The 27539-nt window shown below is 40.3% G+C and overlaps 1 protein-coding gene across 1 annotated transcript in view; it reads left to right on the forward strand.

The window, feature by feature from the left end:
- LOC132822655 (cadherin-like protein 26) overlaps positions 1 to 22464 on the forward strand; it is a 64368-nt gene extending 41904 nt beyond the window's left edge. The window contains exons 11-13 of the mRNA XM_060835902.1: positions 3578 to 3667; positions 18460 to 18549; positions 21784 to 22464. Coding sequence (XP_060691885.1) covers positions 3578 to 3667; positions 18460 to 18549; positions 21784 to 21960 — 357 coding nt within the window. The 3' untranslated portion in view covers positions 21961 to 22464. The remainder of the gene's footprint in view (positions 1 to 3577; positions 3668 to 18459; positions 18550 to 21783) is intronic.
- The last annotated feature ends 5075 nt before the right edge of the window (positions 22465 to 27539 follow it).

Below are 27539 nucleotides of genomic sequence, written 5' to 3' on the forward strand. Positions count from 1 at the left end.
TCCTCTCTGACCTATCACTTTTACCCCTTCCTCCATCCACCTTTTGCACTCTCAACTACCTTCTCCCCAGCCCCACCCCCTCCCATTTATCTCTCCACCCCGAGTCTTCCAGCCTCATTCCTGATGAAGGTCTCCTGCCTGCTCCTCAGATGCTGCCTATCCTGCTGTACTTTTACAGCACCATTTTAATCTTGACCCTGGTAAATATAGACCAGTGAGCCTTACTTTGGTTTTGGGTAAAGTATTGGAAAGGGTTATAATACATAGGATTTATAATCACCGAGAGAAGAATAAGTTGATTAAGGATAGTCAACACGGTTTTGTGAAGGGTAGGTTATGCCTTACAAACCTTACTGAATTCTTTGAGAAGGTGACCAAACAGATGGATGAGGGTAAAGCAGTTTATGCGGTATATTTGGATTTAGCATCATACTGAAAAGACATCTCATCTTGCTGTTGAATTTATTTAGAATTATTCATTTCTCTTTTTGATACAGAATGGTTTGTGATATGGAGTTGGGACATGGGGCCCACTTAATGCACATCAAGGACATGACATGAATTCTTTGAGTAGCCAGCAATATTTGGTAAGAATAGATTGTATCTGCCTCTTGGCAGAGAGGGAGCAGGGTTGAGAAGCAAGAAACAAGAAGCTTCTCTGCCGAGGACATGCAGGTTCTGGGCTACCTTCACCACCATTCCTTCACCACCCGACACCTGGAGGAAGAACGCCTCATCTTCGGAACCCTTCAAACACAGGGCATCAATGTTGACTTCACCAGTTACCTCATTTCCCCTCCCCCTACCTTACCCCAGTTCCAAACTTCCAGCTCAGCACCATCCTCATAAACTGTCCTACCTATCAATGCACAAAATATGTGGATATGGGATTGAGGGTGGTTTACTGTTTGGATAAGAAATTGACTGGCTGAAAGATGACAGAGAGTGGTTGTTGATGGGAAATGTTCATACTGGAGTTAAGTTACTAGTGGTGTACTGCAAGGATCTATTTAGGGGCCACTGCTGTTCATCATCTATATAAATGGCTGGATGAGGCTATAGAAGGATGGGATAGTAAATTTTCAGATGACACTAAGGTTGGTAGAGTTGTGCAAGGTGCCAAAGGATGCTATAGGTTACAGAGGGACATAGATAAGCTGCAGAGCTAGGCTGAGAGGTGGCAAATGCAGTTTAATGTGGAAAAGTATGAGGTGATACACTTTGGAAGGAGTAACAAGAATGTAGAGTACTGGGTTAGTGGTAAGATCCTTGGTAGTGTAGATGAACAGAGAAATCTCCAGATACATAGATCCCTGAAAGTTGCCACCCACATTGATAGGGCTGTTAAGAAGGCATACGGTGTGTTAACTTTTATTGGTAGGAGGATTGAGTTTCGGAACCATGAGGTCATGCTGCAGCTGTACAAAAGTCTGTGCAGCCACTCTTGGAGTATTGCGTACAGTTATAGACACCGCATTATAGAAAGGATGTGGAAGTTTTGGAAAGGGTTCAGAGGAGATTTACTAGGATGTTGCCTGGTGTGGAGGAAGATCTTATGAGAAAAGGCTGTTTTCGTTAGAGAGAAGAAGGTTGAGAGGTGACTTAATTGAGACATATAAGATAATCAGAGGGTTAGATAGGGTAGACAGTGAAACCCTTTTGGATGGTGATAACCAGCACGTGGGGCATAGTGTTAAATTGAGGGGTGATGGATATAGGACAGATGTCAGAGGTAGTTTTTTTACTCAGAGAGCAGTAGGAGCATGGAACAGCCTGCCTGCAACAGTAGCAGACTCGTCAACTTTAAGGGCATTTAAATGGTCATTGGATAGACATATGCATGAAAATGGAATAGTGTAGGTTAGATGGGCTTCAGATTGGTTTCACAGTTGATGCAACATTGAGTGCCGAAGGGCCTGTAAGGCGCTGTAACTTTTCATGTTCTATGTTCTATATCAGTTCAAAAGATTTACTACTACTCAGAGCTTTCAAGCAGATAATGAAATGACAAACCGCACACTGTGATAATGAAAGGTTGTGAAATCAGGCATGTAACTCTAATTATGAAATAAAAGCCTTAAGGTTTATGTCAACAGATAGATTTAAGAGCAAGCATTCGCTTTGTTAACATGGCAGACAGACTTTTTTCAAATATTTGAAAATTTCAAATTCACCACCTTTCACTTTCTCCAGCTTTAAAGCTTGATAGCTCTGTTTTTATAGATTCTTTTGACAGTTTCAATGAGCTTGATCGTTTCAATATGTTAAACATGTTTTCATGCACATTCACTTTTAACTACACCAAAGGAAACTGCTTCTCTTGATAATTTAACATAGAGGATTTGATAGCCTTCAGGAAAGATAACATCAGCTGGTGGGAAAAACCAAATGTGTGAGGCTGTGGTGGTAAAAACAATGACTGCAGATGCTGGAAACCAGCTTCTGGATTAGTGGTGCTGGAAGAGCACAGCAGTTCAGGCAGCATCTGAGGAGCAGTAAAATCGACATTTCAGGCAAAAGCCCTTCATCAGGAGGCAGTGGTGGTGACAGACACATGGAAAGAAAGAGTTTGCATTTGTAGTTGAAAGTGGAACAGGCTGAGAGGGGATAAGCTGACTGAAATTTAGGGTCAGTTAACTTGAGAAGGAGATTGAAATCACGGCAGATGATAAGTTGCTTAATGCAGAAGCTGTCAAGAGATTGGTGGGAGAATGTTATGTAAAGGAGTTCTACTTGGGTTTTGGGAGTACAGCAGAGAATGAAAGTTGAATAAGAGCTGATGGAACAAGGTAGGGGGCTTCCGGGAGATGATGCCAGAGGCAGTGAGGGGAAAGACAAATGTAGTCTTTGGTGCAATGTTATGAAGAATTGGGAGAGTTTTGCTAGTTGGAGATGTTTTTGTAAGACACAACATACTGTTTCCTGCAAGTTAGGTTCAATCAAACACAGGTCAGTGTATTCATGCATTATGAAGGTACTGATCACAGAATTCCCACAGTGCAGAAAGAGGCCATTTGATCCATTGAGTCTGCATCAATAATCCGAGGAGCATATACCCAGACCCAGCCTTCCACCCTATCCTCATAACCCTGCATTTACCATGGCTAATCAACATAACCTGCACATCCTGCATACCGTGCAGCAATTTAGCTTGGCTAATCAACTTAATATGCACAAGTTTGGAATGTAGGAGGAAACTAGAGCACACAGAAACCCATATGGATATTGGGAGAACATATAAACTCCACACAGACAGAAGCCCAAGGATGAAATCAAACCTGGACCCCTCGTGCTGTGAGGCAGCAGTGCTAAGGCTCTGTGGTGCCCAAGTATCAAGAATTTTTTTTTAGATAAGAGAATAGACATTTTAAAAGCAATGAACTAATAATTGCAGAGGAGCCTGTGAATCAAAAGATGTAACAGAAATTTGTAGTGAGGAAGCCAACCACATGTTCATGGAGTAAATTTGTTATTATTCCTCAGAAAAAGTATGAGTTGCTGAACCAGAATGCTTTTAGTTTTAATTACATTAGGCAATTAAGTTCATTTAGTATTCATTATTTATTTTCATTTCAAGGAGACTTCATCGCACATAGATGGTCTATCCAAATCAAGCTACACTTCACTCAGTTATGGATCAAAATCTTGGGAGTCAGGGAAGCACTTGGTAAGAACAAATCTCTGTTTTTCATTAATGTGTCAAAATTCATGACTTATTACTGTTATCAATGTTTGGAAACTCGGTTTCAAAATTGAAAAAAAAAGTATAGCTTTAAGTTTTATTTGCATTTCTTTATTGTGTATGTTAAGACGGAAAGGAAATTGGTTTAGTTTTATTTTTGATTTCTGAGAGTGGTGATGGGTTGTCTGTTTGTTTACATGCATTAGAATGAAGATCTTAAAACCCTGGAACTGAATATTTCACTGCGTTAGCAACAACAAAAATATCGCCTATAGCTTAGCAACAGGGTGCCGTATGACAGAGGGAGATAGAGACAGAGCCAGTTGAAATGGAAAATTTTAGCAAGGCAGTGCATTGTTTTTCTTTCAAAATGAAGCAGATCATTCAAAGGGAAAACAATTAGAGGAGCAGCAATGTTTTTTTGGTATAAACCTGGGCAGAGTAAAAGACGCTCTGAGTGACTTAGAAATGAGTAAGAAGCAAGTTCCAGAAACCAATCACAGTTTTGCTGACTGATCAAGGGATTTAAAATGGAGAAAGGGTAACACTGCATTCATAATTGAGTTTCTATAAGGTTCTTTTTGAGAGTAAATAAGTTGAAATTTTATAGTGTGAGATAATTCATATTTTTTCCTTTTTTGTGTAATAACCGTTCATGTTCTTGGGTTGATGTACATTGGAATTCTCTTGTGAATATGTTCATTCACTGATCACCATGATTAACAATCAGTAGAACCGAAACTTATCATCTATTAAGTCAGGTTTAACTCTCTTAGCTGACAAGTCCACTATTAGAATCAGCTGGGATCATAACACTAGACACACATCTTTCTCAACTAAGAATCTTGAAATTTATACAAGAAATCTAAAATATGAGTTAATAGTTTGTAAAATGTTCAATGTAACACTTCCCACATTCTTAGCATTTTATAACTTGGAGTTTGGTGAATTGTTCATTAAGTTTCCCTTGATATGCATTCCATGGAATGAATATTGAATGATTGGGATTAATTTTTCAAATTACATGAATCTCTGATAGCAAACTCTACCTAAATTATTATCGGTGGATCAGTCCACCTTAAACAAATGGAACAATAAATAATATGATACTAATTGTTAAGGGAATATGTGTGATTTCCAACTTACATGCAGTTAGAAGAGTGATGGGTAGGGATTGCCCAAAAGAAGCAATCAGTTTGCGTTTATCAGCTATTTCATAAGTTAACTAGCCAAACGCCAGCAGTTATTATGCTATATTGAGATGGTTTGCTCGCCTGGAAACATGGGATCTTTTGGTGTGGTAGCTTGTGAGGGTTTACATTATTGTTGCATCTACATTTACTTAACATCAGGAATACAACAAAACACAACTGGCAGTGCAGATTTTTCAACAGCAACTACATTGTATTGGAAAGCCCAACGGTAATTGCTAAAGCTCCATCCAGCTTTTCCTGACACTAACTGAGGAAACTTTTCAATTATCATTGGAAATGGCTATTTCCAGAATTTTACTGGTTGGTCTGGCACAAAAAAAGGTCTTGTCAGACCACAGGGATGCTCTCTCATTAGAAAGGGAGAGAGAGAGGGGGGAACTGGTGGTGGTTTAACCTGCCACACACCTCAGGCTAGGGGAGAAGTTGAGAAGGCAAACCTTTCATGGTAACCTTAGCTGGTGTGGAAATTGGATCCATACTGTTGGCGTCACTCTACGTTGCAAAGCAGCCTTCCAGCCAACTCAGCGAAAACAACATCTGACGCAATAGCACAGCCAACAAACTACGTTAGCAAAGACAGTAATGGCAGGGTACCTCAACTACTTCACTTGATCCATAATTAAGTATATTTTAGAAGGGACTTGTTTCCATTGAGAGCACCAAGAAAATGGCCAACTTCAACTCATCAGTAACTTAATACTTCCACATAGTGCTTAATGCTCATCAACTATGAACCCATTTTAATCAAAATCAGCTGCATTTCTGAACATTACAACTGTGACTGCACTTAAAAATAAATACTTCAATTATCCCTGAGAGGAAAAAAATGAGATACTTATGTTATAACACGGGGTAAACTCTCCTGCTTAATTTAAACCCAGCAACACAGAAAAGATTTATCCTGAGCAGTAATCTGTAAAACTTCAAGTGGCCAAGAACTATTTAAAGTAAAAATGAACAACTTTATTTCTTAAAGTATAACAGAGAATAACTAACTAACAACTATGTATAAGTTCTTACTCCTTTACCTTCCCTTCTATAATAGTCCAATAAAACTCCCAATTAAGATTTACAAACCAACACTTCTTGTCTCAAAACCTGGCAGCTTTCGGTTCTTCTCTTTGGATCTTCCTGTGTCTTCTTTTCTTCTTCTTAGGATTTTCTGCATCACAGGTTACTGATCGAAAAGGTACCTTGGCAGCTCTCCTCCAACTGTTCAATATTTCCCTGGTCTTAAACCTCAGACCATCGGATTATGTCAATATAATCAGTTCAAACTTGATTGGAAATTGGTATTTTCCAGGGTATAATTTAAACTGATTAGCCTAATTTGAATCTGTTTTTTATCATTTCCAGGCAACCAGCTACCCAGTAGCTAGACCACGTGTTACATTGTGTCTTATTGAGAACACTTAGTGCTGTCACTTCTAGCTTTTAACCCTCTTAAAAGGTATAGGTCACCCAAATCTTCATAACACCTCCCCCCTTAAGAAAAAAATGAACCATCATCATGAAAAGATAGCTTCATTTTTTTTCTACTTTTTAAACACATTACCCTAACATACAGATAATTTTAATATAGGTTCACATTAACATCTTCCCATACACCTATATGTATAACATTAAATAAAGACAAATCTCATCTAAACTTATCAGTTAAATCCAAGATAACGCATCTGTGATTACATTCTTCCAACTCGTAACATGCATGATTTTTAAATTAAAAGTCTTAACATAAGACTCCAACGAAATAATCTCATATTCTTATCTTTAAAACATTCTAAGTATGTAAGCGGATTATGGTCAGTATACACAACCGTCTCTGACACATTGTTCATGGCATACACATTAAGATGTTGGAAGACCAGTACCAAACTCAATAGTTCCTTTTTCGATTGTGGAGCATTTCCTCTGATGGATGTTGATCTTCTTCAAAAAGTAACCATCTGGCGGTTCAAACCCATCCATATCTCCCTGTAGTGGGACAGTTCCAACTCCAATGTCACTAGCATTGATGGCGGCTTTAAAAGGTTTTGGAAGGTTTGGTGTAGGTAAAACTGGTTTGGTGGTTAACATCGATTTCAAATGGCTGAATGCCTCCTGGCATGGTTCTGTCCACTGAAACTTGGTGTTATTCTTCAACAAATTAGTTAACGGTGCCACTACACTGCGGAAATTTGGAACAAACTTCCGATAGAATCCCATGAGTCCAAAGAATCGAATCAAACCTTTCTTCAAGGTTGGTCATGGAAATTCCTCGATGGCCTTTGCCTTTGCGTTCAGTGGGGTCTATCTTCCATGACTGATGTTATGTCCCAAGAACGTCACCTCTTCTTTTGTGAATTCCATTTTATTTAAGTTTATCACCAGTTTATTTCTCGTAGTCATTCAAAGAGCTCTGCCAACTGTACCATGTGATCTTTCCAGGACTTATTAAAGATTACTACATTGTCCAAATAGACTGCATAGTTTGTTAACCAGCCACAACTCTGTTCATGAATCTTTGGAAAGTGGTGGGTGCATTCTTCATTCCAAAGGGCAGCACTTTGAATTAATATAGTCCATTTTGGGTTACAAGCGCAGAAATTTCTTTTGCTACCTCTGATAAAGATACCTGTCAGTAACCACGCATTAAGTCCAACTTGGTGATGTAACTGGTTTGTCCAACTTTCTCAATACAGTCCTCCAATCTAGGAATTGGACATGAGTCTGATTTTGTAACAGTTTTTACCTTCCAATAATTCATGCAGAATTGTTGAGTCCCGCCTGGTTTGGGAGCTAAGATGATCGGCAAACTCCACTCACTTTAGCTTGGTTTGATGATATCCTCATCGAGCATGGCCTCCACTCCCTTCTGAACGTGTCTAGCTTTGAAAGAATTAAGCCAATAGGGGTGTTGCTTTATTGGAGCAGTTATCCCTATGCCTACTTCATATACAATAGCATTAGTCCTCCCCATCTGATTCTTGCATATGTCCTTATACTGCAGTAATAAATCTTTCAATTGCAGTCTATCCCCCTGAGAAAGATAGCTTGCTAACCTATACTACTCCTCAAGGACTACTTCATTTTAAAATCTATTTTGAGGCATATCAAACTCCATATCATCTGGATTTGAATCCTCACTCTGTGGGGCAGTAACTAACACCTGTTTCTCCAGTTCTTTCTTTAGTGTAATACTTTTTCAAAATGTTCACATGACACACTCGATACCTTTTCTTTCTATATGGTATCTTTACTAAGTAGTTCACCTGACTCAACTTTTTCTCAATTTGATAGGGACTGCTAAACCTGGCTTTGAAGGGATCTCCTGTCACTGATACAGTACTAACACATCATCCCCTCAGGAAAACATCTGAGTCTCAGAGCTTTTATCTGCCACCTTCATTCTACACTATGCTTTCTTTAGGTGCTATTTAGCTCACTCAACTACCCGATTTAGTCTTTCCCTCACCTCTGCTACATAATCAATGTTTGAGATCTCTGACTTTGGTCCTGTCAATTTCTCTTTAACTAATTTCAAAGGGCCTTGCACTTCATGACCAAATATTAACTCGAAGGGAGTAAACTGAGTAGATTCATTTGGGGTATCTCTAATGGCAAACAATATGAATGGGATACCATTATCCCAATCATTCGGGTAATCCTGACAGTATACTCTCAACATGGTCTTCAAGGTCTGATGCCACCTTTCTAAAGCTCCCTGGGATTCAGGATGATACACTCTGGATTTAAAGTGCTGTATACTGAAGCTATCCATAACCTCCTTAAACAGCCTAGCAGTAAAATTTGACCCTTAGACTGACTGAATCTCTCTGGGTAGACAACTACTAACTCCTCTACTACCTTTTTGCTTTGATACTCCATAATGGAATTGCCTCCAGAAATCAGGTAGACACATCCATTATGGTTTACTTGTACTGGTTACCACTTTTAGTTCTCAGGAAGGGATCTATACAATCAATTATAACCTAGTAAAGGTTCTTCAAATGTGTGAATCAGCAATGAAGGTGCTGGTTTAATTACTGCCTGTGTTTTACCTACCACTTGGCATGTATGACACGAACGGCAAATGTTAACCACATCCTTGTGCATTCCAGGCCAATAAAAATGTTTTTGTACGTTAGCCTGAGTCTTTTGTACCCCAAGATGATCTCCTACTGGTTGTTCATGTGCTATCCGTAACACTACCTGTTTGTATGCTCCCAGCAACACAATCTGGTGCATTTCGGCCCATTTCTCCTCTGCACTAACCTACCGTGGTCTCCATTTTGGTCTTCGGATTCTATCTTTCAGATAATAACCCTCTGGAATATTCTCTGCCTCCTTTTCGGAATACGCACCCGCATATATATCTTTTATTGTCTTGTCTTGCTGTTACAAGTCTCTTAGCCTTTCTAGAACAAACACATCTGTCTGATCCTCTGCCTGTTGAGGTTTTTCCTGCACCATTACGTCAAATAAGGTATCTGCTAAGTGAACCGCAACTCCTTCATTTTTCTCTTTACTTTTGGCTTTGTGCAGTGATTTATGATAGTGGGATCTGTATCCCATACAGTTTGGGAGAATACCAGGGTATTTCTGTTTTAACTCCTCAGTTTTTAGGTCTTCCTTGGGCTTCTCCACAACAAGGTTTGTCACTCCCACCTTGGATCCTGCCATATCATTCATAAAGTTATAGAGATGTACAGCATGGAAACAGACCCTTTGGTCCAACTCATCCATGCCGACCAGATATCTCAAACCAATCTAGTCCCACCTGCCAGCACCTGGCCCATATCCCTCCAAATCCCTCTTATTCATATACCCATCCAGATGATTTTTAAATGTTGCAATTATACCAGCCTCCACCACTTCCTCTGGCAGCTCATTCCATACAAGTTCCACCTTCAGCATGAAAGAGTTGCCCCTTAGGTCCCTTTTATAACTTTCCCCTTTCACACTAAAACTATGCCCTCCAGTTCTGGACTCCTCCACCCCAGGGAAAAGACTTTGTCTATTTATCCTATCCATTCCCCTTATGATTTTGCAAACCTCTATCAGGTCACTCTTCAGTCGCTGACACTCCAGGGAAAAATGCCCTAGCCTATTCAACCTCTCCCTATAGCTCAAATCCTCCAACCCTGGCAACATCCTTGTAAATCATTTCTGAACCCTTTCAAGTTTCACAACATTTTTCCGATAGGAAGGTGACCAGAATTGCATACAATATTCCAATAGTGGCCCAACCAATGTCCTATACAGCCACAACATGACCTCCCAACTCCTGTACTCACTACTCTGACCAATAAAGGAAAGCATAACAAATGCCTTCTTCACTATCCTATCGACCTGCGACTCCTCTTTCAAGGAGCTATGACCCTGCACTCCAAGGTCTCTTTGTTCAGCAACACTCCCTAGGACCTTACTATTAAGTGTATAAGTCCTGCTAAGATTTGCTTTCCCAAAATGAAGCACCTCGCATTTATCTAAATTAAACTCCATCTGCCACTTCTCAGCCCATTGGCCCATCTAATCAAAATCTGAGGTAACCTTCTTTGTTCTCCATTACACGTCCAATTTTGGTGTCACCTGCAAAATTACTAACTGTACTTCTTGTACTCACATCCAAATCATTTATATACATGATAAAATGTAATGGACCCAGCACTGATCCTTGTGACACTCCACTGGTCACAGGCCTCTAGTCTGAAAAACAACCCTTCACCACCACCCTCAGTCTTCTACCTTTGAGTCATTTCTATATCCAAATGGCTAGTTCTCTCTATATTCCATGAGATCTAACCTTGCTAACCAGTCTCCCATGGGCAACCAGTCCATATAGATCACCTCCACCACTCTGCCCTCATCAATCCTCTTTGTTGCTTCTTGAAACAACTCAATCAAGTTTGTGAGACATGATTTCCTACGCACAAAGCCATGCTGACTATCCCTAATCAGTCCTTGCCTTTCCAAATACATGTACATGTATTCCCTCCAACAACCTGCCCATCACTGACGTCAGGCGCACTGGTCTATAGTTCCCTGGCTTGTCCTTACCACCTTTCTTAAACAGTGGCACCACATTAGCCAATCTTCAGTCTTCCGGCACCTCACCTGTGACTATCAATGATACAAATATCAAAGTAAGGGGCCCAGCAATCAGTTTCCTAGCTTTCCATAGAGTTCTAGGGTACATCTGACCAGTTCCTGGGGATTTATCCACTTTTATGCGTTTCAAGACATCCCAAGAACAAATTGTATTCCTGGAACTGACATCCTGTCAATCACTCCCACTGTAAGTTCCCCTGTCTTAAGTTGGCACTCCAACCTGATCTTACACAGGGGAATGCTAAATTGCTGTCCATCTATCCAACAAATTACCACACTCTCAGGTGACAGATCAGAAAGTGTGCATAACGCCTCATTCCTTACTCTCAACAACTAGTTAGATCCTGTATCTCTCAAAATTATAACTCTTGTCCTTTTCCCCGTTCTTTTTGAGTAAACTTTACCCACAGAGGCAAATTCTTTGTAGAGATCTGGTACTAACTCCACATTCAGACCCTGCCTAGGCTGTGCACTGTCCTGCAGCTCCTCATCTCTTCTTGGGGTCTCCTTTACTACCTTCACTAATGCCACTGGCTTAGCTTCTTTTGCCACATCATTTCCCACAGTGCCTTTCTTTAATGGCCAGCACAGTGTCTTTATATGTCCCATCTTCTAGCAGTGAAAACAACTTTTCCCAGTGCCCTTCTGAAACTACCAGCTCTATAATTTTCTGTGTCCCACTCCATTACAGTGAACACCTGAGGCCCTTCACCTCCTTTCCACCCTCTTGGGCTTCTTTTCCATCCTGTGATAAATTCTTACCAGTGCTCTCTACTCTTGGTTTTGTAGTGCAGGATATCACCTTCTTCCAACTTCTATCCCTGACAGGATGAAATTCTGGCCAGAAGCTTGTCTTATGCACCAACAAGTGCATAGATTAGCAGAATCTACTAATTCTGCTGCCCTTCCCACTTCCTGAAGTTTCCATTGCTCCACATTAATTCTGACCATCTTTGGAAGTGAGTTTTTAAACTCCTCCAGCAGAATAATCTCTCTTAGAGCCTCAAATGTCCTATTAATTTTCAAAGCAAGCACCCATCAATCAAAATGACTATGTTTAATTCTTTTGAACTCAACATAAGTCTGACCTAGTTCCTTCTTTGTGTTTCTGAACCACTGTCTATATGCTTCTGGTTCTAATTCATAAGCACTTAAAATAGCCTGTTTAACCTCTTCACAATCTCTTGACCCCCACATCTAACAGTGCAGCAAACACCTCACTAGCTCTGCCTACCAGTTTAGACTGAACTAGCATTACTCATAAATCCTCGGACCACTCCATCTGCCTAGCTAATTTTTCAAATTAATTAAAGAAGGGTTCAACAACATTCTCATCAATATGTGACAGAGTTTAGACATATTTTTATATGTATATCACTACCTTCTTTTTAATTCTCCATCCTGTTAACTTGACTTTACTGACTAAGTTACAACTTCTCAAGTTCAAATTCTCTCTCTTTCTCTCTTTCTTTCCCTTTCTTCTCTCTCTCTCTCTTTGCTCAGCTAAGAACCTTCTCTCTTTCTCTTTTTCCCCTCTCTCGCTCTCTCTTTGTTTATCTTCTAACTCAATTTTCCTCAATAAGTTTCTCTACTGCACTTCTCTGTTTCTCTGGCACACCTAAATGTTTGAGTAACCTCTTTACAATTTCAGCTTTGCTTTTGTCCTTGGTTAAAGCCAAATCTAACTTATTTTCTAATTCTAAAAGTATGGCCTTTTTGTTTCCTTCTAAACTTTCTTGACAAATTTGAGAATCATCTTCAAATCCCAGAAACTCTTTAGTAATTTTAAGAGCCATTTCTCTCACTTTTAATTCACTCAACCAGAAGCCACCGAGATTTAACGTATTGCTTCATCTATGTTTTATTAAAAGATCTAAAAAAAACCTGCAAGTGTTTAAATCTGCTGAGATGTTTTTGTACCCCAAATCTATTCAAATCTGTCTAAACCCGTTCAGATTTTGTACATGAGTCCCCAAACTGTTATGGGATGGGGCAAACCCTCCAGCTTAATTTAAAGCAAGCAACACAGAAAAGATTTGACCCATGCAGTAAGCTGTAAAAATTCGAGTGGCTATGAACTATTTAAAATAAAAATTAATAACTTTATTTCTTAAAGTATAGAAAAGAATAATTAGCTAACCACTTTGTTCAAGTCATTACTCTAACATATCTTTTACCTTACCTTCTGTAATACTAATCTGATAAAACTCCCAATTAAGATTTACAAAACAACACATTGTTTTGGAACTTTGGAGAGAAAAAAAAGTCAAAACACAGCACTTTTAAAAAGGAGAAGGACAGAAAAAGGAAGCATATGGTGAGGTCAGTGCGGGGTGGGGGGGAGGTGGGAGGGAGAGAGAAAGAGAATGAGAGAAATAAACACACTGCTAATTGACAGAATTAGTAGTTATTGCTTTGAATTCATGTATCGCTGGACATTGGAGCGCATCCGAGAAAATTAACAAGCAGTGAAATTCACAACTGATCTTGGAGGAACCTGTTTGGGTCACAGAAACAGATAAGCGAATTTTAAGCGTGGCCTTACAATAAGTCTGCAGTCATGAGTAGAGTGTGTTGGTTTTTGATTATATGGTTTATTGAGCTATTGATTAAACTTAAAATATAAGCCATTAATATTAATTTAACCTGGAGCAGTGTTTTGTAGAGGAATAAGACAGTGCTATTTTCTGGGTCTGTAGATTGAAAGAAGCAAAAATGGCCTCTAGTAGAGTGATGTGCTCTTCTTGTTGGAAGTGGGAGTTTAGGGAGAGTTTACAGGTTACTGAGGGTTATATCTGCAGTAAATACCATTGCTTGAGAATCCTATCAGATCGAATGGATTGGTTGGAAAGACAGTTAGAGGTAATGAGGAATTTACAAGAGCAAAGGGATGTGATGGATAGTAGTTATAGGAAGGGGGGAAGTCTCAGATACAGTCACATAGATGGGTTAACTCCAGGAAAGCTAAGAGAGGGAGGCAGGTAGTGCAGGAGCCTTCTGTGGCTATCCCCATTTCAAACAAGTATGCTGTTTTGGAAAATGAAGAGGGTGATGGATTCTCAGGGGAATGTAGCACTAACAGCCAAGTTTCAGGTATTGAGACTGGCTCTAATGTAATGGAGATACATCGGGTTCCACGTGATCAATTATGTTAGGGGACTCTTTAGTCTGATGTACAGATATGTTTCTGTGGCCAGCAGCGAAAAATCAGAATGATATGTTGCTTCCCAAATAGCAAGATCAAGCATGTCTCAGAGAGGGTGCAGAATGTTCTCAAGGAGGAGAGGGGCCAGCAACATGTTATTTTACACATTGGAACCAATGACACAGGAAGGGAAAAGGTTGAGATTCTGAAGGGAGATTATAGAAAGTTAGGAAGGAATTTAAAAAGGAGGCCTTCGAGGGTAGTAATATCTGGATTACACCCGGTGCTACGAGCTAGTGAGGGCAGGAATAGGAGGATAGAGCAGATGAATGCATGGCTGAGGAGCTGGTGTACGGGAGAAGGATTCACATTTTTGGATCATTGGAAGTTCTTTTAGGGTAGAAGTGATCTGCACGAGAAGAATGGATTGCACCTAAATTGGAAGGAGACTAATATACTGGCAGGGAAATTCGCTGGAGCTGCTCGGGAGGATCTAAAATAGAAAGGTGGGGGGCGGAGGGGGTGGGCCCCGGGGAGATAGTGAGGAAAGAGATCAGTCTGAGACTGGTACAGTTAAGAACAAAGGTGAGTCAAACAGTCAGGGCAGGCAGGGACAAAGCAGAGGACAAGGTAGGAATGATAAATTAAACTGCATTTATTTCAATGCAAGAGGCCATAACAGGGAAGGCAGATGAACTCAGGGCATGGTTAGGTACATGGGACTGGTATATCATAGCAATTACAGAAACATGGCTCAGGGATGGGCAGCTTAATGTTCCAGGATACAAATGCTACAAGAAGGATAGAAAGAGAGGCAAAAGAGGAGGGGGAGTGGCATTTTTGATAAGGGATAGCATTACAGCTGTGCTGAGGGAGGATACTTCCAGAAATACATCCAGCGAAGTTATGTGGGTGGAACTGAGAAATAAGAAAGGGATGATCGCCTTATTGGTTTTGTATTATAGACCCCCTAATAGTCAGAGGGAAATTGAGAAACAAATTTGTAAGGAGATCTCAGTTATCTGTAAGAATGATAGGGTAGTTATGGTAAGTGATTTTAACTTTCCAAACAAACACTGGGCTTCCCATAGTGTTAAGGTTTAGATGAACTGGAATTTGTTAAGTGTGTGCGAGAAAATTTTCTGATTCAGCATGTGGATGTACATACTAGAGAAGGTGCAAAACTTGACCTACTCTTGGGAAATAAGGCAGGGCAGGTGACTGAAGTGTCAGTGGGGGAGCACTTTCTGGCCAGCGACCATAATTCTATTAGTTGTAAAGTAACGATGGAAAAAGATAGACCAGATTTAAAAGTTGAATTTCTAAATGGGAGAAAGGCCAATTTTCATGTTATTAGGCAAGAACTTTCAAAAGCTGAATAGGCTCAGATGTTTGCATGTAAAGGGATGGCTGGAAAATGGGAAGCCTTCAGAAATGCGATAAAGAGAGTCCAGAGAAAGTATATTCCTGTTAGAGTGAAAGGAAAGGCTGATAGGTATAGGGAATGCTGGATGACGAAAGAAATTGAGGGTTTGATTAAGAAAAAGAAGGAAGCACATGTCAGGTATAGACAGGATAGATTGAGTGAATCCTTTGAAGAGTATAAAGGCAGAAGGAGTATACTTAAAACAGAAATCATGAGGGCAAAAAGGGGACATGGGATAGCTTTGGCAAATAGAGTTAAGAAAAATCCAGAGGGTTTTTAGAAATACAATAAGGACGAAAGAATAACCAGTGAGAGAATAGGGCCCCTGAAAAATCAGCAAGGTGGCCCTAGTGTGGAGCTGCAGGAGATAGGGGAGATACGAAACAAGTACTTTGCATCAGTATTTATTGTGGAAAAGGACATGGAAGATGTAGAATGTGGGAAAATAGATTGTGACATGGTGAAAATTGTCCACATTACAGAGGAGGAAGTGCTAGATGTCTTAAAACGCATAAAAGTGGATAAAATCCCAGGACCTGGTCAGGTGTACCCTTGAACTCTGTGGGAAGCTAAGGAACTGATTTCTGGGCCCCTTGCTTTGATATTTGTATCATCATTAGTCACAGGTGAAGTGCCAGCAGACTGGAGGTTGGCAAACGTGGTGCCACTGATTAAGAAAGGTGATAGGAACAAGCCAGGGAACTATAGACCAGTGAGCATGACATCAGTGGTGAGCAAGTGGTTGGAGGGAATCCTGAGGGACAGGATATACAAGTATTTGGAAAGGCAAGGACTGATTAGGGATAGTCAACATGGCTTTGTGCATGAGAAATCATGTTTCACAAAATTGATTGAGTCTTTTCAAGAAGCAACAGAGGATTGATGAGGGCAGAGCAGTAGACGTGATCTATATGGACTTCAGTAAGGCGTTTGACAAGGTTCCCCATGGGATACTGATTAGCAAGGCTAGATCTCATGGAATACAGGGAGAACTAGCCATTTGAATACAGAACTGACTCAAAGGTAAAAGACAGAGTGTGGTGGTGGAGGGTTGTTTTTCAGACTGGAGGCCTGTGACCAGTGGAGTGCCATAGGGATCGATGCTAGGTCCACTACTTTTCATCATTTATATAAATGGTTTGGATGTAAGCATAAGAGGTGCAGTTAGTAGGTTTGTAGATGACACCAAAATTGAAGGTGTAGTGGCAATGAAGAAGATTCCTTCAGTTTACAATGGGATCTTGATCAGATGGGCAAATGGGCTGAGAAGTGGGAAATAGAGTTTAGTTTAGATTAATGTGAGGTGTTGCATTTTGGGAAAGCAAATCTTAGCAGGGCTTATACACTTAATAGTAAGATCCTCGGGAGTGTTGTTGAACAAAGGGACCTTGGAATGCAGATTCTTAGCTCCTTGAAAGTGGAGTCGCAGGTAGATAGAATAGTGAAGAAGGTTTTGGTATGCTTTCCTTTATTGGTCAGAGTGTTTAATACAGGAGTTGGGAGGTCATGTTGCGGCTGTACAGGACATTGGTTAGGCCACTGTTGGAATATTGTGTGCAATTCATGTCTCCTTCCTCTCAGAACGATGTTGTGAAACTTGAAAGGGTTCAGAAACGATTTAAAAGGATGTTGCCAGGGTTGGAGATTTTGAGATATAGGGAGAGGTTGAGTAGACTAGGGCTGTTTTCCGTGGAATGTCAGAGGTTGAGGAGTGACCTTATAGAGGTTTACAAAATCATGAGGGGCATGGATAGAATAAGTAGACAAAGTCTTTTCCTTGGGATGGTGGAGTCCAGAACTAGAGGGCGTAGGTTTCAGGTAAGAGGGGAAAGATATAAAAGAAACCTAAGGGACGTTTTCACATAGAGGGTGGTACGTGTATGGAATGAGCTGCCAGAGAAATTGGTGGAGTCTAGTACAATTACAGCGTTTAAAACACCTCTGGATGGGTATATGTATAGGAAGGGTTTAGAGGGATATGGTCTAGGTGCTGGCAGCTGGGACTAGATTGGTCGGCATGGACGGGTTGGACCAAAGGGTCTGTTTCTGTGCTGTACATCTTTATGACTCTATGACTTTATGACTTCTTATTTTAAAACCAGGCAGCTTTTAGCTCTTCTATTTGGATCTTCCTGTGTCTTCTTTTTCTTCTTAGGAATTTCTGCAGCACCGGTTACTGATCGAAAAGGTACCTTTTAAGAGAGCTATTTTTCCAGGCAGTCTGCTTACATGCTAGGCTTTGCAGTTCTCCTCCCGACTGTTCAATTTTTCCCTAGTCTTATACCCCAGAGCATCGGATTGTGTCATTGGATTTTAAGATTGTCAATATACTCAATTTAAACTCGATTGGAAATTGGTATTTTTTTCGGGATATAATTTAAACTGACTGGCCTAGTTCGAATCTGTTTTTTGTTGTTTCCAGGCAACCAGCTACTCCAGTAGCTGGAGCACATATTACATTGTGTCTTATTGAGAACACTTGGTACTGTCACTGCTAGCTTTTAACTCTCTTAAAAGGTATAGGTCACCCACATCTTCAAAACACTTAAACGCTTTAATAAATTCAAATCTTATCTTTCTCCCTGTTCATTTATGACATTGCCAGTTGAAACTCGTACAACCACATGAAAAATGATGACGATAACCTTGCATTTATGGCAAGTCTTTCACAACTACAAGATGATGCAAAGCGACAATTAAGCACTTTCCTAGTTAAATCACTGCTGTCATGAGTGAGATCAGGAATCAAAAATGATAGCAGAGCATTTTACTGAGCTACTCTTTTGGATGTATTATAAATTGTAAATTCAAAGAAATGCAACCTTTTGTTTAGCCCTGTTGCTTTCAGTTTTTCTTTGCATTTCAATTTATTTGATATTATTAATTTCTGTTTTCACTACAGGGAACTTTCCCATTTCGAAGTAGCATGTTTAGGCCAATTAACAAATCACAAGAACATGACTCAAGTGGTTGGGCTAGCAGGCACTATTTGGTAAGAAAGAATTACAATGAAATATAGTAAAATTAATTGTCAGTTTCCAAAGTGATTTTTTTTAAAGACAACTAGTGCGTAGAAGTTCTGATTGTACATATCCTTACTATTTAAGAGTGACATCAGGAATTAGGCTCTTGAACTGTTTTTAACTAGCATAAATATTATCACTCCTCAAAGGATGCAGACAATATAACAAAAGTTGCCAATGACAGTGCGAGCAGATAATTACAGTTAGAAATGTATCTGGCTCACACCAAGGTAGGCATTTCCTCAGAACTGCTGACTGTCGCAACTCTAATCAACAGTATAGCTAAACAATGCTTAGAAGCATATCAGAGCATGTGTCATGCTTTTGATGATGCTCTGGCAGCAGAACTTCAAAGCAGTTCTTTACCTAACTTAGTTTGCATCCTTTCCGTATCGGAGAGATAAGCTGGACTGCCACTTCCTAAACTTTTATCCCCCTAAATAAATAATCTCCAAATGCATGCAAAACATTGTCCAAACAGAACTGAGATCTCTGTCAGATATAAAATAAGTTGTGCGACCTTCAGTAAACAAATCCAGCAATTAGCTGAAACAATGTGTTTTCTGAGAAATGTCTTGTTAAACAAAAAAAAATACTCTAATGCCCAAAGTGACCTTTTTGAAAGCCAATTCAGAGATCCAAGGATTGTGTAATAAATCAATTTTCCATAATTGTTTAAGACTCCAGCTATCAGTGAAAACCATCAAATATGAAACCTTCATAACAAAGGATTTGTGCTATTTTTGACATTTACATTGTAGTACCAGCAGCATTTAGTGTTCATTGATCTTAAAGAAAAGAAAAACCTTTATTATCAGCTCAGGTCATCCTATCAATGATTACTGTATACTAACATTTTCCTTTCTTTCTTGTTATTAAAATATTGATGTTAAGATAGAACATAGAACATAGAAAAATACAGCGCAGTACAGGCCCTTTGGCCCTTGATGTTGCGCCGACCCAAGCCCACCTAACCTACACTAGCCCACTATCCTCCATATGCTTATCCAATGCCCGTTTAAATGCCCATAAAGAGGGAGAGTCCACCACTGTTACTGGCAGGGCATTCCATGAACTCACGACTCGCTGAGTAAAGAATCTACCCCTAACATCTGTCCTATACCCACCTCCCCTTAATTTAAAGCTATGCCCTGTCGGACTTCGGCTCAATCTACCAGCTTACTTTCTTCTATGTGTGAGCCCAGTCCTGCGTGTTCTTTAAATGAAGCAATAGGAGAAGATTTTCGGTCTCACACTCTTAGTTTTATTCTAGCAGTAAGTGGATAAAATATACAGAGCTCTGGGTCCAAACCTTTCTATCCCTGACAAACTACAAAGTCAGTAAGTTCACAAAGAAAAGACCTATTCCCGCCCCTGACCCAGTCTTTTATACAATACAAAACGTCATGCAATCAGTCATGCAATCACTGAGGTGGGATTGTCTTCTGATTGGCTGTTGATCTGACTCCATCCTCCGCCTCCTCACATTCCCGGATGTCCAATCTCACAGGACCTTCCTTTGTCCGTGAAACGGAGCACCACGTGACCTCCTTCGGGGTGTGAAACGGCAGACCATGTGACTTGTCCACACCCTTCTCGGGCGCGAAACGGCAGACCACGTCACCTCCCCGCACTCTTCCAGAGCGCGAAACGGCAGACCACGTGACCCCCCGCCCGTGCCACGGAGCATCACGTGATCCTCTTCTGCGCCCGCATCGGAGCATCACGTGACCTCCGAACGCCGAGGACATCCCACTCACAGTCTGCAATCTATTCTACATGTAAGCCATATATTTACAGACCCCTCGTAATAGCTGACTCCATACGTGGAAAAAGGTTCTCATTGTCAACCCTATCTAAACCCCTAATCATCTTGTACACCTCTATCAAGTCACCCCTAAACCTTCTTTTCTCCAATGAAAACAGCCCCAAGTGCCTCAGCCTTTCCTCATACGATCTTCCTACCATACCAGGCAACATCCTGGTAAACCTCCTCTGCACCCGTTCCAGTGCCTTCACATCCTTCCTATAGTATGGCGACCAAAACTGCACACAATATTCCAGATGCGGCCGCACCAGAGTCTTATACAACTTCAACATGACCACAGGACTCCGGAACTCAATTCCTCTACCAATAAAAGCCAGTACACCATATGTCTTCTTCACAGCACTATTTACCTGGGTGGCAACTTTCAGAGATCTGTGTACATGGACGCCAAGATCCCTCTGATCATCCACACTACCAAGTATCCGACCATTAGCCCAGTACTCCATCTTCTTGTTACTCTTAACAAAGTGAATCACTTCACACTTTCCTACATTGAACTCCATTTGCCACCTGCCTGCCCAGCTCTGCAGCTTATCTATATCCCCGCTGTAACCTGCCAAATCATTCCTCACTGTCAAAAACTCCACCGACTTTCGTATCATCCGCAAACTTGCTCACCCAACTTTCTAGCCCCTCCTCCAGGTCATTTATAAAAATGACAAACAGCAATGGTCCCAAAACAGATACTTGCAGAACACCGCTGGTAACTGCATTCCAAGATGAACCTTTACCATCAACTACTACCCTCTGTCTTCTTCCAGCCAGCCAATTCCTAATCCAAACCTCGAACACACCCTCAATGCCATACCTCCATATTTTTTGCAGTAGCCTACCATGGGGAACCTTATCAAACACCTTACTAAAATCTGTATACACCACATCTACCGCTTTACCCTCATCCACCTCCTCAGTCACCTTCTCAAAGAATTCAATAAGGTTTGTGAGGCACAACCTGCCCTTCACAAAACCATGCTGACTATCCTTGATCACATTATTCCTATCCAGATATCCATAAATCCTATCCCTTACAATTCTCTCTATGACTTTGCCCGCATCAGAAGTGAGACTCACCGGCCTATAGTTACTAGGGTTATCCCTACTCCCCTTCCTGAACAAGGGAATCACATTTGCTATCCTCCAGTCTTCTGGCACTATTCCTGTAGACAATGAGGACATAAAAATCAAGGCCAAAAAATCAAGATATTTATGATGGAATTAATTTGCAAAAACTGAAACAAATGACTTATTTTGATTTTAATTTTCAAAACTAAAATAATGTAAACTGATGTATGGCCACTCTTTTAATAGAAAATCAGATAACCATATTACTTACATCATATGTATGTTGCTTATTATTCTTTTAACTTTTTTTTAGGAACCGGATCCTACTTTTAAACCTCGTGTGTATAATTACGAAGGAGATGACCAATGTGAGCCATCTCTTGATGCCATCAGCATAGTCGAAGATAGCATTGGGTCTGACTACTTGGACAACTTAGATCCAAAGTTTACAGCTCTGGCAAGAATCTGTCAGGAAAAATATCCACTGTAAGTTCAATGGCAACAGATATAAGCTCTGTGTACTAAGGAAAGCTCTTTATAAATTGTTCATATTACCTTTTAACAAATTAATGACATGGGCTAGAGAGCATTGTGTTACCAAGAATTCCAGACAGTTATGTTTCATGTGAAAATGATGCAAAACAATCCTAATTTTTATTCCCTTCTGATTTCTGTATAATTCAAAACAAACCACCTGACCACACAAAACCTGAACACTGCTGAAACGAGACACATTGATGAACAACAATCTGTATCTCTTCAGCAATAAACAGAAAACTTGTATTACATACTATGATTAAGTTGAATAGCTAAAGACACAAGTGTTCAATATCTGACTTTTATTTCTCCCCAATTCTGGAGGGAAATCCAAGGAAACTCCTGACAAACTACTTATAAAATATACTTAAGGGATTTTCTGTTGAAACAATGGTAAAGCAATGATGAGAGTCACAATGAAAACTGAATTCCAAAACATTACTTTAAATATTTGAACAGGGCTTCCAAGTATTGTGCATTTAATTATTTTGTAAATAACAAACTGTTCATAATCTTAAATCTCCCATCCATGTGTGGAATGAACTTCCAGAGGAAATGATGGATGCGGGGGCAGTTACAATGTTTAAAAGACATTTAGATAAATATATGAATAAGAAATGTTTGGATGGATGGAGGCCAAGCACAAGCAGGTGGAGCTAGTTTATCTTGGGAGTATGGTCGGCATGGATTGGTTGGACCGAAAGGTCTGTTTCTGTGTTTTATGAATCCATGATTATATGACTCCCAGCTGAGAAGGAGAATTGCAGTTGGGTTTTAGGGGCTATCTTGTGGTGCAGTGTTAGTGTTTTATCCTTGCACCGGGAGGCTCAGTTTCAGTCTCACCAGCTTGATTAGAGAAATAGGTTAAAAAATGGAAATATACTATGCTGTTAATGTGATCAGGCTATAAGGTTTCAATTCTTGTTTTAGTTGAATACTGTCACCTAATTGCTGTAAATAATTTACTATTACTGGTAAATATTGGGAAAGGTACAAATATGTAGGTATTTCACAAAATGGATAAATGTTTTTTAATCAAAGTTAACATTCAATAGTTTTTTTTTGTGGTTCAGGGAATCTTCAGCACTGAAACACAGCAGAATTATTTTTTGCCATGACATTTAATGTGGATGGGGGTGGTGGGTGAAAACAAAGCCAATTTAACAGTGAGGATAACCCATCTTTTTATCCTGACAACAAATTCTTGTCTCTATACACAGATTTGATAACCAAAAGTTATCCCTTTCTTGCTCACTGTCTGTAAATTACATTGGAGGAGTTAGTCCTTGTAAGCCAATTCATTTCCCTCACTTCACCACAACTGTTGCTAACCCAAAGGACAATGAAGAGATGGATGCTTCTATTACCTGCATTAGCAGAAGGCCTGAACATGTCTTTTTTAAGAGATAGGATACAATACTAAGCATCTCTACTTTGCTTATGTCTTAGCCATTATCTTTCTGAACACCAGCACATTAAAAACCCTTAGATATCTAAATTATTCCTAGTTCCTCAGACCTCCTTTGTTACCTTTAATGTTTCACCAGATTTATCACTGACTTTTTCATTTTCATTTGCTATGAACTCACCCTAGTGAGAGAGTTCAAACTTCTTGCTTGATTGGATTCAAGTTGGGAAAGTGGATTGGAATGGGAAGAGGGTCAGAATAGAGTATGGAAATTCTGCCTCAACTGTATGGTAGCGTCAAGAGAAATCCAGCTCAGAATTTCTCTCATGAGTTTGAATTAAGATATAAAATGACAGATTCTGTTCTGGGAATTTTAATCTAAGTTAATATTCAATAGTTTGTTCTTTTCTTGAATGATTGTGCATTGGATAAGCTTTAATAAATCTGTGTATATTAGTGCAGTTAGCTGGATGGCTGGCTTGTGATGTGGAGTGATGTTAACAGCATGGGTTCAATTCCTGCATCTGCTGAGGTTACCATGAAAGATTCTCCTCCTCAGCTTTCTCCCTCACCTCAGATGTGGTGACCCTCAGTTAAAATAACTCTTAGTTGTTTCTTTGCAATAGTTGAACTATGGGGTTTTTACTTATACATACTTTCTGTACTAGTGCTATAAATTAAGTGATTAGAAGTTAACATAATAGATATAATGATACATATTTATCTATTTAATGAACAATTGTTTTGGAAAGTTGTTACATTTGAGAGTGGCTTATATTAGCTTTAATTTTGCAGTTCCTAACTTTGAACATGTTTCTTGACACAATGTATGCTTACAAGTTTTGCATTTAATTTACATAAACATAGTGAAATGTGGAATAAACTATGGGCTGAAAATTACAATATTTTGGCGGTGTATTTTTTTTTGTTTCATGGACAGTTCCTCTCTGTGAGGACTTGTGGGTTTTCTTAAGTTATTGTCCTAACCTTACATTTATTGCCAACTCCACCCTTCTGGCACTCCTCTCGTTTGATACTTGCCTGATTCTACCATATGTTGTAGCTGAAAGAAGTCATCATTCACTAGATATCTCAGAATCCAACTCTATCTCTGGAATTAGTATGCCATTACATTGCTCTCCTGGACAAATGTCTGCAATAGCTTTGCACGGTTCGTGACAGTTGCTCCAAACTTGGCCCAGAAGGGGAAATTGGCACCTCACTTAGCGGACAGGGATCTTGAGGTTCTGCTGAATAGTGTGGTGCAGAAAGGGACCTCTACTCATCCCCCAGGAGAGGCAGTGGAAGCCATGACAGCAGATCCTGCCGGCCTGATTTGTGATTGTCACTCCTGTCAGTGGGGTCTCAGAGTCTGGAGCAATTCCCAGCCATAGGTAAGTAGGTCAATGACCTTCTCTGCTCTGCTAAGGTAAGTGCCAATAACTTCTGACTATTAATTCTCACTCATACTATCTCTGCTATGCACTCCCACCAAGGCTATGCCCTATAACAGTCATTTGTATGTGCAACATCGTTCCTCACTTGCTGTCAACTACCCAATCTCCCTTCACTTCCAATCCTGCAAGACTTCTGTGTCCCTCCTACTCAGTCACAATGTGTCAGTACCATAAATATCCCTGTGCTAGCAATTTTTATTTTACTCAATCCTCCCCCTTTTCTCATGCCAGGAGAAAATAACCCTAGTATGGGTGGTGGGGTGCCCAACATCTCGCTCCTCATGTCACATGAGAAGGGATTTCTGCCCCTAACTGCCCCAAATTGGATAGATCCAGAATGGGTCGAGCATCTCAAAACTCTGCAGCCATAAGGTGTGGGCCATCAGCAGCATTAGTATTATACTCCATCATGATCTGCATCTTAATGGACTAATATGTAGCTCAATGTACCCCTCAATCAATATAAAGAACTAAACTTAGTTTAATGAAGAATGGAGTGGAACGTGCATTTCTGAAAATAAGATACATCCTGCAAGTTACAATTCAGGATTACTTGTATGCAGAACAGCAGAAGTAGCATGTTATAGGAGTATCTCAGTGAATAAATTTTTTTAAAAAAATCAACGTTGGCATTACGTTACTGAGAATGAAGAAAGTGCCCTGAGATGCAGCATGTTTAATCATTGAATTAGCTGAAGTTCCTACATGCAATGTTCCTTGCAGCAGCACATTAATAAGAGGTGCCAGTGCACTCCAAAGTGCAACATTAAAGTGCAGTAAAGTAAATGGAGCAGGGATATGCCATGACACTAGAGACAGTCTGGCTGCCAGTGTCTATGGGAGTAGGGTGTATGTAACTGCTGCCCTGGAGTTCATTCCAAGATGTTTTTGTCAGGTATCCATAAGAACATAAGTTATAGGACATTGATGCCTTTTCTTTTCAGTCCATTGTGTCTGCTCCATCATTCAATCATGACTAATGTGTTTCTCCACCCGGCTCTCCTACCTTCTCCTCATAACCATTGATCCCAATATCAGTCAAGAACCTATTTATCTCTGTCTTAAATACTTGGCCTCCACAGCTCTCTGCAGCAATGAATTCCACAGATTCATTACCTTCTGGCTGTATGCAAAAGTGCAAAACCTCAATTTTCCCAGCTTGTATTCCCTGCCACATGTTTGCCCATTCTCCTAACATGTCCTAGTCCTGCTGCAGCCTCCTGGCTTCCTCAACATTACCTGTCTGTCCACCTATCCATGTGTCATCTACAAGCCAAGCAATAATGTCCTCAGTTCCTTCATCCAGACTGATAATGCAAAACTTGATTGATGTGGTTCTAACACTGACTCCTGCAGAACTCCACTAGTCAATGGCTGCCATCCTGAAAAAGACTCCTTCATCCACATTAGCTGCCTTTTGCAAGTCAATCCATTATTGATGCCAGTGCCTTGCCCCTAACAGAGCCTCCTGTGCAGCATATAGTCAAAAGCCAATTAGATGCCATCTATTGGCTCTGTCTATCTTGCTCATTATTTCCTTAAAGAATTCAGAGTTCTGATTAGATTAGATTAGATTAGATTAGATTAGATTAGATTACTTACAGTGTGGAAACAGCCCCTTCAGCCCAACAACCCGCCGAAGGGCAACCCACCCAGACCCATTCCCCTACATTTACCCCTGCACCTAACACTACGGGTAATTTAGCATGGCCAATTCACCTAACCTGCACATTTTTGGACTGTGGGAGGAAACCGGAGCACCCGGAGGAAACCCACGCAGACATGGGGAGAATGTGCAAACTCCACACAGTTAGTCGCCTGAGGCATGACTTTCTTTTGATGAAGCCTTCCTGACTCAACCTTATTTTTACCATACACTTCCAAGAATTCTGCAGTCCCATCCTTAATAATGGAATCTAAAATCTTACCAATAACCAAGGTTAGGTTCATTGGTCAATATTTTCTCATCTTCTGCCTCCCTCGCTTCTTAAACAAGGTGTTACATTTGCCATTTTCCAGTCCTTTCGGAGCCTCCCTGACTCCAGTGATTCCTGAAAGATCACCACGAATGCCTCCACAATCTCACCAGCTATCTCCCTCAGAACTCTCAATGATTTATCCATCTTTAAATCTTTCAGCTTCACCAGCACCTTCTCCTTAGTGATGACCACTGCACTCATTCCTGGCTCCTGACTCTTAAAGTTGTGGTACGCTGCTGGTATCTTCGACTGTGAAAACTGATCTATTGAAGCATGTGGTGAGCTGAACTCACAGTCCCTGCTTTGACTTCCACGTTTGGAACTCTTGACATGTACTTCTACCCAGTGGGTGGTAGAATGGAACTGTGTACTGCTGGTGTGGGAATGGGGTGTAATGAGTGTGATAATGAGCAATAATTCCTGTTAATAAGCTTGGATCATAGTTCAAAAACATAAGCAGTACAGATCGTACTCAGGAGATGTGCACATGCAGAGTGTGTTTCATTATTAAGGCAAAAAGATGCAGCACTGCCACTCACTGCATGGGGGCATTTAGCTGTAGTTATCTGTCTTCACGGCACCTTTTGTGTTTATGAATGACCTACACAATGTTTAATTTACAGATTCATTTCAGGCAGCCATGAACAATTTTGTAACATCAGTAAAATTGCAATATGGGTCCTTAGCA

This window comes from Hemiscyllium ocellatum, chromosome 15 (assembly GCF_020745735.1).
Source record: "Hemiscyllium ocellatum isolate sHemOce1 chromosome 15, sHemOce1.pat.X.cur, whole genome shotgun sequence".
NCBI lineage: Eukaryota > Metazoa > Chordata > Chondrichthyes > Orectolobiformes > Hemiscylliidae > Hemiscyllium > Hemiscyllium ocellatum.